This window comes from Balaenoptera ricei, chromosome 17, assembly GCF_028023285.1.
Source record: "Balaenoptera ricei isolate mBalRic1 chromosome 17, mBalRic1.hap2, whole genome shotgun sequence".
NCBI classification, from domain to species: Eukaryota; Metazoa; Chordata; class Mammalia; order Artiodactyla; family Balaenopteridae; genus Balaenoptera; species Balaenoptera ricei.
Genome location: NC_082655.1, coordinates 76,617,588 through 76,632,790, shown reverse-complemented (window position 1 = coordinate 76,632,790; position 15,203 = coordinate 76,617,588). Strand labels below are relative to the sequence as shown.

Here is a 15,203-nt window from a genome sequence, read left to right as displayed (position 1 = left end):
ACAACAAAATGTATTTTTTCAGAAGAACTGATTTTCTAGTATTAGGTATCCTATCAACTCAGAAATGCATTAAGTTATGTAAGCAGCACATAGACATTTAGTCTGACAGTTCCAAAAAAGGCAAGATTTACTAAGGAGAATTCTACTTTTTCGGTTACAAATAAAACCACAATAACGTGAGAAAGAGGCAACCTGAAAAAACTTCTAATTTAATTTAGAAGGAATCTATCTAAGGCATTCTGAACAGAAATAAACCGGATTGTTTGGGAAGAAACAAACTGTCATATATGCGTGTATATAAAACAAACTGCTACATGAAATGCCACCATAACACTGATGTAAAATTAAAATGAACTCACCATATTTGAAAATGATATACTTCTTTGTAGCATCTTGGATTCTTTGGAAAACATTTTCAAGGTGGAATCTAATTTAATAATGACAAAGCAAACATATAAGAAGGATTTCCTGACCCTTACAGATGACCAGCACACGCAGAGGTAACAGGCGAGGTGACCGAGGGCCATGTCCCCAACGAGGACGCTATGGTCTGTGGAATTCTATGATCTGCGGCTCCACAACAAGGAGGTCAACTTAGAGCCATGGCTGAAGGCAGAATTAAGCCTAATTACTGACAAGCTAAAGAGGAAGAAAAGAGCAATTTTAATATTAAAGAAAAAAAGATTTGGGCAATGTAAGTTTTTCTTTTTCACATAGCCCAATTATGGTGTGATATCCTTGTGATGCATGACCATTTACGGAAGAGAAGCATTAACTTTCTAAATAATAATAAACTAGGGATTACAATGTCCAAGCTCTTAATTTCCTTGCCTAACAGAAGCTTTTAGAAGTGTATCAAGGTAAACCTCTTAAACGACAAGACTGCAAATTACAGTGTGCTCCAAACATCCCATATTTGCATTATGTAACATTACATTTCCTAATTTGAAAACATACAGCATGATAAATAAAAGGTCAGATGAGCTTTAAATAATGTCTTCTGTATAGTAAAATCTAATATTTCCACCTAATTTTTGCCAACACCAACACGCAGACGTGCACTGGGGCGTCCTACAGAAAAGTCAGCCAGCCTGGTGTGTAAAGCTGCTTTTCTCAAAATCAGAGGTTCCCTCTCGTACTAGAGGTAATCACGTCAGAGGCTGCTGAGAGCTGGTCCCCCAGGTGATGGGGTCACCCGTGGGGTCGCCCATAAGCCTGGACACACACTGCACCTCTGAGAAAGAACTGTACTATGGGGTGATCAGCAGGGTGTACGTAAGTCAGTGATGCAGGTGTAGATAAAAATGCATGTAGATCAGTAACATGAGTTACTAACAGTGAAGAAACAAACAGAAAAAAAACCCAAAAGCTTTTGACTGAAAAGAACCCCCCCATGCCCCCTTATTTGGCAAGTTCACAAAGAAGTGCTACGCTTAATAAGCCTCAGAGGGTTAAAGCCCTGATGCTCGTAAAACTCACGGTTTACAAGGTCAGACCAGTACAGGGAACTGAGGGATTTAACAAACCGTGACAGACAAATCCAGCCAAGAATGCCGGCTTTGCTAAAAGGTCAGGGTCTCGTCTCGGGCGGTAACGCTGGCGGGAACCCTGGCAAAGCGCGACCGCTCCCTCACGTCACAGCATCATCGTCTTGGGGACCCTGGAGTGGCCCCGTGTGTACGCTGCACGCGAACCTACTTTGGTCCACAGTGGGATCATTTTCTGTGCTTTGTGGAAAACTCTTGTTTTACGAAATCTGAGATCATATTTGAAAGAGAAAGGAAGGACGCTATGGATGTGAAGCCACGATCCCAGAATCTGAGAGCAGTAACTCTGATTTACCCGGAGCTGTGTAGTTGGACAGCACCTTTCCTTAACTTAATGGATGAAAGAGAATTTCCTATGATGACGACCAAAGCGCCAGTAGCCAGCCGCTCACAGCCAGGTACGAACTCTGTCCAAACCAGGTGTCGTAAAGCCCAAGCAGGGCAGCTAAGCTACTCACTTCTCATCTCCGCTGCCCCCAGCGCGCCTGTCAGCACGCTTCAAACAGGACGGGGACGAGATAAACAATGACTTACGGTGTAGACGGCCAGGAAAGGCAGCGCTGTGGCTGCCGGCAGAGGCTTGACGCTTAGCCCTTTTGTAGGATCAAAACAGTGAAGTTCCAGTGTGTCATCAAGCTATAGTTACCAGTCCTATCAACCCGCCACTGCAGGGCTTCTGCGTGATTTTGATAACGTATAAAACGTATAAGACATGAACAATGTGTGAACTAGATTTCGAGCTAAATCCTCCAGTCAACACCCAGAAGCACACACCGAGTGACGAACGTGAAAAGCCGACAGCACGTGTGCCCTGTGCTGGCGACGCCCCGTGGGTGGCTCGGCCCTCGGGGCGGGAAAGGTCCCAGCACACGCTCTTGCCGCCCCAAATTCTGGGAAACCTTATCAGCAACAGAGAGGCATTTTTCATTATTGTTTTTGGCGAATCACAGTGGCATGTTACGCAATACACCACAAACTAACTGCTCAAAATTTATTTCACGTGGAGGCGGCACATGAAGGTACAGTCCTGCACCGAGTCAGGAAACTTGGACATTTATGATTCCAGGTAACCCCCCTTTCAGGTAGGAAAACCTACCTTGTGAGGTTGTGAAGACAGACGACCCGCTGCGAGAGACTGCTATTCCCGTGACTGCCCTGTTGGAAAACAAGGTTCCATAAATTACCACGTGCTAGGACACCGGTCTCCTTCAAGGCCTTGATTGAATTTAATTCAGCCCAAGTTTCTGCCATCGTTTTCGTCACAGCTCGTTCTGCTGGACCTGTCCCACCTTCCACCAGGCGTTAGCAAGTCATGGCTCGGCAACTCCTAATTCTGTCCTGGCAACGCCTGCGGCCAGAAAACACCCCGACCCTTAGCTCCCGGGCCGCCCTGCGCGAAGGCCGCCCCACGTCTGCCCCCTGGATAACCAGTAATGCTAGGTGACCGCCCCCCAAGCCACTGACGCCCTCGAGCAGTCACTGCACTCGCTTCATGACTCAGCATCTGGCCAATGACGATGTCACCGTCTGGTCCTGAGACAGGCTGAGACCGGGGACCCTTTGCCACAGTGCCTGCACCTGGACAAACGTCTCCTCCAGCAACAGATACAGAGAAACCGTGAAACTATAAGGGACTGAAAATAACTGCGTGCATGTGCAGCTGGGGCAAATTATGGGCAGCAAGATACAAAAAGACCAAAACACCCAACTGCCACTTCTGAAGAGCACTGCCCGTGCCCCCTGCACTCAGCACCACCCAAGGGGTGGGCACGCCACCTAAGCCCCACCTCCGGCCGACCCCTGGACACACCCCACCCTCACCCCAAAGAGGGACCCAGCTCGCCACTGCCTTATGGGCCCAGCAAGGGAACCTGCTGTTTGTTCTCACTCCCCTCCCCGCCGCGGCAGCAGGAGCCCCAGTAAAGCCTTGCCTGAATCTCCTGTCTGGCCTCTTATCAATTTCTAATGATTAAGGAGGCCAAGGACCCTGATTGGTATCAGTCCCGGCATGTCCTCTTAAAGGTTCACTCATGTCTTCACTGCCTCGGGTGACAAGGCCCCTTTCTACGTGCCATTTAGAGAAGGTGACAAAGGAAAGCTGTTGTTATAACGAATAAGGTGGGACTGTGGGTTGCTTTGCAGGAGGCTGTGCTCTGATTTGGAGCCATCGATCGGAAGGGGACCGGCCCGTTCCGTTCCACCCATGGTCAAGTGTACGTAATATCAAACGTCAGACAGGACGTCGGTGGCCCTGCAGCAGAACAGTGGGCCTCGTCCCTGGCCCTGAGTTTTCCTTTCTGGAACAGGATGGGTCAGCAACGTCAGTGCTTCCCCAGCCTTCCCACCAAAGTCCATCACCATCCCTGCAGACAGGGGACCAGGGACACTCATGACCCCCCTAGGGCCAACAGCAAGCCTGATTTTGGGGAAGAAAAGGTTTGTTAGTTTGTTTTTTTCATAGATCTTTATTAGAGTATAATTGCTTCACAATACTGTGTTAGTTTCTGTTGCACAACAAAGCGAATCAGCCATATATATACATATATCCCCATATCCCCTCCCTCTTACGTCTCCCTCCCACCCTCCCTATCCCACCCCTCTAGGTCATCACAAAGCACTGAGCTGATCTCCCTGTGCTATGCGGCTGCTTCCCACCAGCCAACTATTTTACATTCTGCAGTGTATATACATAGATGCTACTCTCACTTCACCCCAGCTTCGCCCTCCCACCCCCATGTCCTCAAGTCCATTCTCTACGTCTGTGTCTTTATTCCTGCCCTGCAACTAGGTTCATCAGAACCTTTTTTTTAGATTCCATATATATGTGTTAGCATACAGTATTTGTTTTTCTCTTTCTGACTTACTTCACTCTGTATGACAGAGTCTAGGTCCATCCACCTCACTACAAATAACTCAATTTCATTTCTTTTTATGGCTGAGTAACATTCCATTGTATGTATGTGCCACATCTTCTTTATCCATTGATCTGTCGATGGACACTTAGGTTGCTTCCATGTCCCGGCTATTGTAAACAGTGCTGCAATGAACTTTGCAATGTTCTCTCTGTGTGTGTATACACACACATTTGTTACCATGTTTTAAAAAAGATACATTTTCCCTGACAATATCAGTAAATGCAACACGTGGGTAAGACATATCCTGTTCCTCCCGAACGTTCCCACCATCCAGGACTGGAGGGGCCATGTACTTCTCTGAGAGGCACACAGCTGCCTGCTGTCTGCAGACCCCATCCCGTGCTCTAGAGTGACCGACAGCAGAAATGACACACATCCATTTTGTGCCAAGCTTTCCCGTGCCACACTGACCCCTGGTGGCTGATCACTACTATGGACGGTTTAGGGGGATAAAAACCAATCAAGACCCCCAGGCCAAGACCCTGGCATGTGCGCAGCCGCGGCCGAGACGCTCTTACTCTTTGTGGATTTTGTGCTGCTCGTGGAGCTGCAGTCGCGTGATGTTACTCCAGGCCAGCGTTCTGCTTTCTTCCGTCAGGTCTTCAAAAGACTCTTCACCTGGAGAGACTACGTTAAATTGCGGCTCAGTCAGTCAGCTAAATTTCTAACCAGTGTCGGAGACGACAAGCGTCAGAGGCACAAGATTTTCTATTAAAATCAAATAACCAAGAAAGCAAAACGCCCACTGAAACAGAACTGCTTTGAAAGGTACTTGTTAGATAGCTCCATGTTAGTCAAGGGGAAGAATGAGGTGCACAATCGAAATAAAATAACAATCATTTGGAGAAAGATTAAAAAGTATCTTTGAATACTGCAGGTCTTTGTATACTTTTATCAACGTTTGCAGAGTTTTCACTCCGCCCCTAAATTGGGAACTTCAGGAAATATGACACTGAGTAACCATTTCCTTGTCAGCAATCTTTGTAAAAACCTGACAGCTCCCTAAGAACACTGCCGTTTGCTTCTGGTTTCCAGACAAAGAAAGAAGAGATGAAACCAGTTAGTATCGCGCTCCTGGAGAGGACTAGCTAAGCAGTCCCTTCACTTCTGTTTTAAGAAAGGCTGGAACAATTTCCCTTTTAAGATAATCCTCGTGGATGGGCCTGGTGACTAAGCAGAGCACGGGTTTAAGGGCATCACGAGATAATCTGCAGTCTTCATGACTTAACCTGCGGGGCTTTATCTCCAGAGAAGCGCCGCCGCCAGCCCTGGGCCGCCTGACTGTGAGGAGCCCCGCTGTGTGGCCCGAGAAGCCTGGACGCTCCTGGGACAGAGCGCAGGACGGGAGAACATGAGAAACCAAGCGACTCTGCTCCCGAGGTTCCGTACTGTGTCAGACTCCTGGGAGCCTGGGGGTCTGAGGCTGTCTTATGTGAAGTGTAAAACGTGGGCAACTGGATGAAGGGAGCATCTTCTCCTCCCTTTCCAAATACCAGACGTGAGAACAGAGTCAAGTTCATTTTAGCACCTGGCATAGACACTCTGTAAATGTCTGTCAAATGACTGAATAAGAAAACAGAATCAAATGAAGAAAACAGAGCACCCCGAATTCAAGATGTGTGTGTTGGGGTGGAAGAGGAGAGTCAGGACGCTGGAAGTCATTCCTGGGAAAGAGCAGGAACGAGCAGGGCTACAGCAGTCACGGCCAGGGCGGATCAACAAGAACACAAGAATGGCTAAGAACCAAACACCAGATGGGCAAACCTCAGAAAAGAAAGAACATAACAACAACAATGAAAAATACTGCCAAGTCTCATTAAATTACCAGAAAGTAAAAGTGATTTGATTTCCTTTAAGGTCAAAAGTTAAACAAAACAACAAACAAAAAAACAGAAAAGATTTGCTTGTTTGCAGGAGAAATGCAGTGAGACAGTAAAACAGATCCTCTCTAAGCTGCCCAGGGTTCATGATTGGTCTTCTCTCCAGAATCCTCAGAAATGTCTTAATCAGAAAAGAGAAACAGAAGGTGCTCACACAGTTTATTCTCTTTTCAAAATTTACCTGGAGAATCTGCCGTGGAAGCATTATAACTGGAGGGCTGGAACAAGCGTTTAAACTTTGGGGTGATCCTTCGAGGATGCGGCGTCACAAAGAGCTGCTTTGGCGTCTGCCCGAACTCCAGGATCTGAGTGAGCATGGCTACCTTCTCGTCAGGATCCTCAGTGCTTGAGGACAGAATACAAACCATGTGGTGACCTCCAGGCGCAAGCTCCTTGATCTGTAGCACTTGAAATTTGTGCATTCAACAGGAGAGAGATTAACCCTCAAACAGCAACAGACACTACGGCTGGGACTGTCTAGACCGTAACACACATCTTTTATTTCTGAGGCTCAGTAATTTACATAGTGGTGAAAGCAAGCTGTAATTCACTGTAACATTTCCATACCTTAATATCATCAAATAACTGCACTAATCATTTAGACAAAGAGGTCATTTGTACTCAAGTAGAAACTCCTTACTGACATATAAATACCTGTTCAAGTCGACGCCTCCTTCGTAGGTCAGGGGATGAAACACTGAAAAAAAGAAATGTAAAACACTATTGAAAGATGTACTGTTTTGTTATAATATACACTCTGTTTATTTAAAAAACTCAACAACTTTAAACGTTTATTCAAAGAAACTGATTTTCACTTTGCGAAACAGTCTAATAATATCCAGCTTGGGTCAACATCAAGCTGAACTATCATCTGTTCTGAGCAGCGATGTGACCGGCGGTGAGACGGTCTGCCACCTCAGTACCTCCCGGTCAGCGTGCCTCTGCCCGGGGAGCACAGAGCACCCTGTGCGGCGTGTGAGCGCTCAGGCCCACACCCATCCCCGACGCCAGCGCCGACAAGCCCGGCGGAGGAAGAACGGGCCCCGGAGAGGAGAGGGCTACCGCGGGCTTCTCTCCGCTCCGTCACAAAGACACTCTGGGGCCTTCGTGGGAACCAAGGCCACTGTTCCATCCTACTCCGACTGAGCTTTAGTAAAAGTGATGGAATGGGATGGAGAGTACAAGCTAAAATTAGAAGGCTCTAGCAAAAGACCTCTTGGGACCATGGCGAAGCGGGTATTTTTAGACAAAAGCACTTTCTCCCCCGCCTTTTATTCAGTATCTAATCTGGGGTCGCTGAGCCAGGAGGCACCGTCTGCCGAGACAAGATGCTTCTGCTAAGGAAATAAGCTGCTCTGAGCTCAGTTTGGGGGTTGCGTTTGTTTCCATCAAACGCTAAATGGAGTTTCAGTGACTGTTACACACCATTGTGGGCTCCAACAGCATCCCTCCCCTTCTGCTTGTAGCCAAACACGAGATCGATCCACTCGTGAAGGTGCTCTGACACGTAATCGCTTTCCAGGGCGTCTCTGCTCTTCTGGAGAAAGTCCTCGGGACCTAGCAGGTTAGACTCGATCAAAACACCCCAAGTCGCCACTTTACTTTCTCCCATTCCTTTCATCTATCCATATGCAGACAGAGCTTCTGGGACAGGCAAGAGGGACATATTTCTTAATGAGTCTCCCCCCAATCATATAAGATATAAATTCTGGGGGTGGGCGGAGAGGCGAAAACCATTTTTACGACACTTAGCTCTCTCGAATGCATAATAATGGTTTTACATCATAGACTCATAGAATACTTACAATTTGGAATAAGATTTTACCATCTCATTTAGATAGAGGATTATACTGTTATTTTGAAAAATCTAAGCAACTAAATAATAATACTGCAATTGCACGACTAAGTAGAGAATTTCTATAATTCAGTACTTCCAAGGTGGTACTCACTCCGTGCCCAAGGGGGGAGTTCTACGTCATCAACCATTTGCCCTCCTTGTCTCTTTCCCAAATCCAGCTTCAGACTATTGACTAAAAAGCTGACATCATCACCATAGAATTCCGGAATCAGCTGAAAGTTTCAGGGGAAGAAAAAAAAAAAAGAACAGTAACAAACATTTTTTAAAGCAGTTACAAACCACAAGCCCAGTGAATCATCGGCTTGGTAACTGCTTACCTCTTTAAAATCAGTTGCACCATCCAAACAGTTTTTCCACGTTTCTGCAATACTAAATACGAAAAAAAAAATTCAACTGATTTTAAATCTAGGGTATGGAAACAGCAACAGCAGCACTTTCTAGGCTCCTGGGTGCTATTCTACACTTTACCTAAATTACATCATCTCTCTCATTAATTCATAATCCCCAATATTCACATGAGCTACCCCACCAGAGAACCTCATGTGAATACTATGGATTCACAGAAGAGAAAACTCTGGGCCCACATAGGGAGTGAGCAAGGAGTCGGGATATGGACCCGGGGGGATGGCCCCAAGTCCAGGCCGGGGACCTCCCCCATACATGGCCTCATCGAAGGGCCACTCGGGGCAGGTGCTTAAACATGAAAAATCAGCAGTTATTTTAAGGGCTCACTGCAAAAAGGGATTATAAACACACATGTGCAGAGCTTAGAAAAAGATTGGAAAGACACAGACCAAAAGATGAACAATGAGTGTTATCTCAGTGTGGTCAGGTGCCACATGAAATTTATTTTCTTCTTCATATTCTGATTTTTTGGGGTAAGAAAAGATTACTTTTATAATAAAAAAAAAATATTTAAACACTCACAGGGATTGTATTCAATTCATAGCAAGATTATTTAGAATAATGAAATGTTGGAAACAGCCTAGGTGTCCAACCATAGAGAAATAGTTAAATTAGTTAAAATAAACTATGGCATATGTTAGGATGTGATACATTAATTAAAAAAAAAAAATCACCGTTTTGAAGAACATCCAATAATATGGGGAAAACTTCAAGATCTAACAAAAGGCTATAAAATACAAAAGGGAGGACAAAAAAACTGTATTTAAAATATGTTCTCCATCACTGATCATTAGAGAAATGCAAATCAAAACTACAATGAGGTATCACCTCACACCAGTCAGAATGGCCATCATCAAAATATCTATAAACAATAAATGCTGGAGAGGGTGTGGAGAAAAGGGAACCCTCTTGCACTGTTGGTGGGAATGTAAATTGATACAGCCACTATAGATAACAGTGTGGAGGCTCCTTAAAAAACTAAAAATAGAACTACCATATGACCCAGCAATCCCACTACTGGGCATATACCCTGAGAAAACCATAATTCAAAAAGAGTCATGTACCACAATGCTCACTGCAGCTCTATTTACAATAGCTAGGACATGGAAGCAACCTAAGTGTCCATCGACAGATGAATAAAGAAGATGTGGCACATATGTACAATGGAATATTACTCAGCCATAAAAAGAAATGAAATTGAGTTATTTGTAGCGAGGTAGATGGACCTAGAGTCTGTCATACAGAGTGAAGTCAGTCAGAAAGAGAAAAACAAATACCGAATGTTAACACATACATATGGAATCTAAAAAAAAAAAAATCGTTCTGAAGAACCTAGGGGCAGGACAGGAATAAAGACGCAGATGTAGAGAATGGACTTGAGGACATGGGCAGGGGGAAGGGTGAGCTGGGACGAAGTGAGAGAGCGGCATGTATATATATACACTACCAAATGTAAAATAGCTAGCTAGTGGGAAGCAGCCGCATAGCACAGGGAGATCAGCTCGGTGCTTTGTGACCACATAGAGGGGTGGGATAGGGAGGGTGGGAGGGAGACGCAAGAGGGAGGAGATATGGGGATATATGTATAGCTGATTCACTGTTATACAGCAGCAACTAACACACCATTGTAAAGCAGTTATACTCCAATAAAGATGTTAAAAATATATATATAATAAACAATTGAACAAATATCAAAAAGAAAAAAAAAGATGTTAAAAAATAAAATATGTTCTCACATTTACACACACACAACGACTACACAAAGCCTGAGAGGAATAGATACAACAATTACTGTAGGGCTTCCCTGGTGGCGCAGTGGTTGAGAATCTGCCTGCCAATGCGAGGGACACGGGTTCGAGCCCTGGTCTGGGAAGATCCCACACGCCGCGGAGCGACTGGGCCCGTGAGCCACAATTACTGAGCCTGCGCGTCTGGAGCCTGTGCTCTGCAACAAGACAGGCCCCGATAGTGAGAGGCCCGCGCACCGTGATGAAGAATGGCCCCCACTTGCCGCAACTGGAGAAAGCCCTCGCACAGAAACGAAGACCCAACACAGCCATAAATAAATAAATAAATAAAATATTTAAAAAAAAAAAAAATTACTGTAGTGTTTTTTTTCATTTCCTTCCATTTTTGTTTATATCTGTTTTTTTTAAATAAATGCATTGTACATGCATAATGAGAAAGTTTAAAAAGTGGTAAGTGAGGCATTTATGCCAAACCTGTTGAACATTCTGTCTGCGTTGTCGAACCTTCCGTTCTGCAGACACAGCATATACTCTGGTGCTAGAGGGGAAAAAAATCAGAGTTAAGCAAGATCACAGAACCACTGAAGAGTCCACGTGAAGTAACATTTCCCTGGGAGTGACGGTGAGGAGGTCTTACCAATCCTGACCAGGTAAAACAGCACGTAGCCCGGGGAGGAGTAGTGGCTGCCGTACATGAACTTGGGCTCCGGCATCTCCTGGTAGCGTGTCTACAACACAGGGAGAAAAAGTCCTGCTGACTGCTGGCTGTGAAGACAATAACCGACTCCAGTAGTAAAAGCCTAAGGAAATCATGGCCTGGACACATTCTAGCCCCTAATTTCTCTCCTAAAGAGGAAAAGGAGAAGATAAAAAAGAGGGGGGAGAATCTGAGTAAACACAGCATTCTTGCGACAAGTATCTTGGTTTTCTTGGCCTCATGGTAACAAAGTCTGTCGGGGCAGGACTGAAAAGAAGAAATTTTATGCATCTCTTGTGCAGTTCACCAGAGAGCACCTTCGTGAAAATAAATGGGTCAACCTGTGATCGGCTCAGCTTCCTACCTCCTGAATTGTAAGCAAAAATGCAGATGGTGAGCAGCTAAATTCACAGGGGAAGGAAGGCAGCAGGCAGAGAGCAGAGGGAGAGAGAATACGCTCAGAAACTTCGGTCTCTCCAGGTATACTTCCCCTAAGTCTTGAAGAAACGAGTTCCAGGTACTATAAAAACACAGGGGAAGGGGGTTCAATCCCTGGTCAGGGAACTAAGATCCCACGTGCTGTGCGGTGTGGCCACAAAGTAAATAAATAAATTTTTAAAAACCAACAAAAACAATCAAACAAAACACATGCCAAGGCTCCCGGGTTGCTTAGACACCAGGAATCCCTGAGTCCACGTACCAGCAGCCTCTCCAGACGTTCCTTGTTGAGGGCCCCTACTGGCTTACTGAGATCCCGGAAGGTTCCTGGATTTGACAGATCTATAAAAGAAATAAATTTTAAAAAATTACTTAAAATAAATAAAGCAAACAAGCTTACACTTAATAACATTATCTCCCTGAACGAATTCACATGCACACATTTATTTCCAAACAATAAATAGCTTTTTAAAAATTGAGACAGATCCATTAGAATTAATATTTCCGATGATTATTAATATAGCTGTAAAGGTTAGAATTTGAAGACCTACTGATAAAAAAAAAACTATATTCCAAGAAAAACAACAACGAAAAATAAACAAATTTCAAAAGCCATTATTCTACCAAAATTTACTTTTTAAGTTTGAATTATAGTGAATATTATTATTCTGTGATAATAGCATAATTTGAGAACTGGTGACCTGAATATTATCAGATAAATAAATTATATTCCTAGAAAATCTGTTACCTCTTTCAACTACAAGGGTGCAATCAGTGAACTGTCAAAAGTAATTTAGTGTTCACAGTATCTAATTTTAAGATATGACAAAATAAAATTGCAGTACAATCACATTTTTGGTAAAATAATTTGAGAAAGAAGTATATATACCACAAAGTTAAAATGGTTCTCTCTCGGTAATGTAATTATTGATGAGTCTTATTTCCTTCTTTGAGTATTTCAGTACTTTCTAAGTGTTCTTTAATGAACAGCTGTTACGTTTGGTAATCACATTTTTTAATGTGAATTGAAAAATAATATGGTAACCTGAGGCGCAATTTTCAAAGTGAAAACTTAAGTATTTGAAAACATAGTACTTATTGGTAGCAGTGGTAACACTGGCTGAAGATCCCATGCATGTCTTCTGGGTGTGGCTTTCAAGAAGTATGTGAGTAGTTTTTTTTAGAATTAAAAAAAATTCAGAGACAGTAGAGAAAACATATAGAACACACGTAATTCCCATGCCACCCATCCAGTATCGTGGCATGGAGACGGGCCATCCCGAGTAATGAAATCAAACGGGTTCTCCTCTGCTCACGAATCACAGCATGGTTCTAGGAGGGAACGTGTTCTTTGCTCGGAAAGCCCGGCTCTGGGGCACGCACCCAGCTCGGAGCTGCTGTAGTCGGAGACGATCCAGGGGAACACGGGGTACTGGGAGAGGTCGTTGCAGCTGCGGTCGGCCAGCGTGTTGAGGTGCAGCAGGTACTGGTAGTTGGACAGGAGCCCGCGCTGCCACTGCAGCGTGTAGCCCTCGGCCGTGCGCTCCGCCACGTGGTGCTCTGGGGGGACAGGTGAGGACAGGCCCGGGTCACACTGAGCTCCACGTGTGCGGGCAACGGTCACTCAGCATGTGAAGGCGCTACAGAGGCTTTCAGCGTAGACCCTTCAACCCATCTTTGAAAAGTACATTTTACAAAAAGAAAAGTAGGCTACAGTTTGTTTTCACCAAAGAGTTGTTCTGTCAAGTATGAATGAGCATCTCCAAGATCCAGGAGGGAAATTATTAAACGTATGATGTAAAACATCTCATATCTACTAAATATATGATACAAAACATATCACATCTATGAAATATATGATATAAAACAAATATGAAAGTATGGAGCAAATACATAAATATGACATGGTAATATATGTAACATTTACAATATTTATATATAGTCTACAATATGTACTAACAAAGAATCCTTCCAAACGTGCTCAAGTTTTAATGCCTTTAAGAAGCCATGACCATTTGTAAAAGCTCATTTCCTCCATGTCTTATGAAAAGTAAAACGAAACAATCTTTTAGTTTTCTTTCAGATCTGGAAGCGGGGTACTACGGCTAATTTGTCACTGACTACGTATTATTTATGCAAGTGAGGAATAAGGAAAAGAATAGAAACTGCTGAAGGAGAAAACAGGTATCTGTCAGATTTCTCAAACTAGAAGGACCCCCCAGAAATAACCTCAGGAAAGAAGGAACCACAGATGGTGTGGCACCAATGATAACGTTCCTGTAAAATGAGTCAACTGCTCTATTTTGTTTAGAAAATCCTACTTTCAGCTTTGTACTGGCTGCATCAAGCTTATCTAACTCATTTGCGGATTCAATATTTATTCTTATATACTTTGCCAAGTTTCTTCTCTAATCAGCTACCAGGAAAGGGCTTAAAAACTTGAAACAATTATCCTCTGATTTTCCACTCTCAGAACGTCTCAGAGAAAAGTCTGAACAATCTCAGGAATAAACTCAGAGAGAACAGACGCTTCACAGAAGCAGACCTTTTAGGCCATGGCAAGTTTTTTGACTTGAGATTTTAGGACTCACCATGAAAGTTGAGTTTTTTGTTGTCATCTTGTTATAGTTAGAAAAATTAAATGAAAAAAATTAAATCAGGAGGCAGGAGATAACAGTAAACTTATACCAAAGCTATACTTAAGCATTAAGTTAAACTGAATAACTTAGTGAGAGAAGAAAAAAAATATGAACTCTAAACCTACTGTAAAATATGTTCTTTATTGAAAATAAACTATTCCTCCTTGAGAGAAAACTTCTTTTCTAAGGGAGTAACTCACTATATGTCTCATAAATGGTTTCACTGCACACGGGAACAGCAAACTAAGATGGTATTAATAAAATCCCAAAATTGATTTTTAAAAATCATTCCATTCTAGTCATCTGGCCATTTTGAAAACAAGAATAATTTAATTCAACCATACAACTTAATGTTTATGCTTGAAAAGAAAAGTACAGGTGTTCTCTCTGATAAAAGTGGGAAAATTCACATTTCCCATGGAAGACTGAGGAAATATTAGTTATAAGCAAACTGAGTCCCACGGTACCATACTGAGCATAGAAGGTTCATGTGTTGCTTTTGTACCGTTTTCCAGCTTTGCGATTAAGACCACAATTAATGATCACAGACACATGACTGGGTAACTCACTGTCTCACATGAAGAAACTGAGTCCTGGTTTTCATGAACTAACATAAGACAGGACTGGACATAAAAATAATTAGGTGGATTCTTATATAATCCATTCAACTTGGGGGTTGTTAAGATACAAAAAAACATTCAAATATATTTACCAAAAGTTTTTAAAACACAGGATTGGAGTGAACTATTACCAAACTTCATTTGTATTTCCCTTGATCTTCAATATGCCATTCTGCTAACTCTAGTTACTGGTGAGAAGAAATAAGCAGAACCACAGAGAGGCGATTCTAGATACAGCACTATTCTCCTCTTACTTCCCATCCCAGTTACGCGGGAGTTGAACTACCTTCACATGAACACATATAATGAAGAGTGAGCACCAAACCTAGGTAAGTAGCAATGTAAAAATAGAGGTCATCTCGGTCTTGACGTTCATAGAACTTCAGGTAGATGTCGGAACACAGATCATCTTCTGTGCAAAACACTTCCAAGCCCTACAAAAATCCAGAAAGAGAA

General features: G+C 43.4%; 1 protein-coding gene across 4 annotated transcripts in view; it reads right to left on the bottom strand.

Annotated features, from left to right (window-relative positions):
• Positions 1–15,203, bottom strand: part of NSMAF (neutral sphingomyelinase activation associated factor) — a 62,681-nt gene that overhangs the window by 5,469 nt on the left and 42,009 nt on the right. For 3 of the 4 annotated variants that reach the window (XM_059901589.1, XM_059901591.1, XM_059901588.1), the window contains exons 12-24: positions 15,073–15,181; positions 12,872–13,048; positions 11,751–11,830; positions 10,991–11,081; positions 10,828–10,891; positions 8,518–8,569; positions 8,292–8,412; positions 7,768–7,899; positions 6,997–7,039; positions 6,524–6,687; positions 4,981–5,089; positions 2,644–2,702; positions 360–427 (exon numbers count right to left, since the gene is read on the bottom strand). In XM_059901589.1, the coding sequence (XP_059757572.1) occupies positions 360–427; positions 2,644–2,702; positions 4,981–5,089; positions 6,524–6,687; positions 6,997–7,039; positions 7,768–7,899; positions 8,292–8,412; positions 8,518–8,569; positions 10,828–10,891; positions 10,991–11,081; positions 11,751–11,830; positions 12,872–13,048; positions 15,073–15,181 (1,269 nt within the window). The remainder of the gene's footprint in view (positions 1–359; positions 428–2,643; positions 2,703–4,980; positions 5,090–6,523; positions 6,688–6,996; positions 7,040–7,767; positions 7,900–8,291; positions 8,413–8,517; positions 8,570–10,827; positions 10,892–10,990; positions 11,082–11,750; positions 11,831–12,871; positions 13,049–15,072; positions 15,182–15,203) is intronic. The other variant, XM_059901592.1, reaches the window with a different exon arrangement.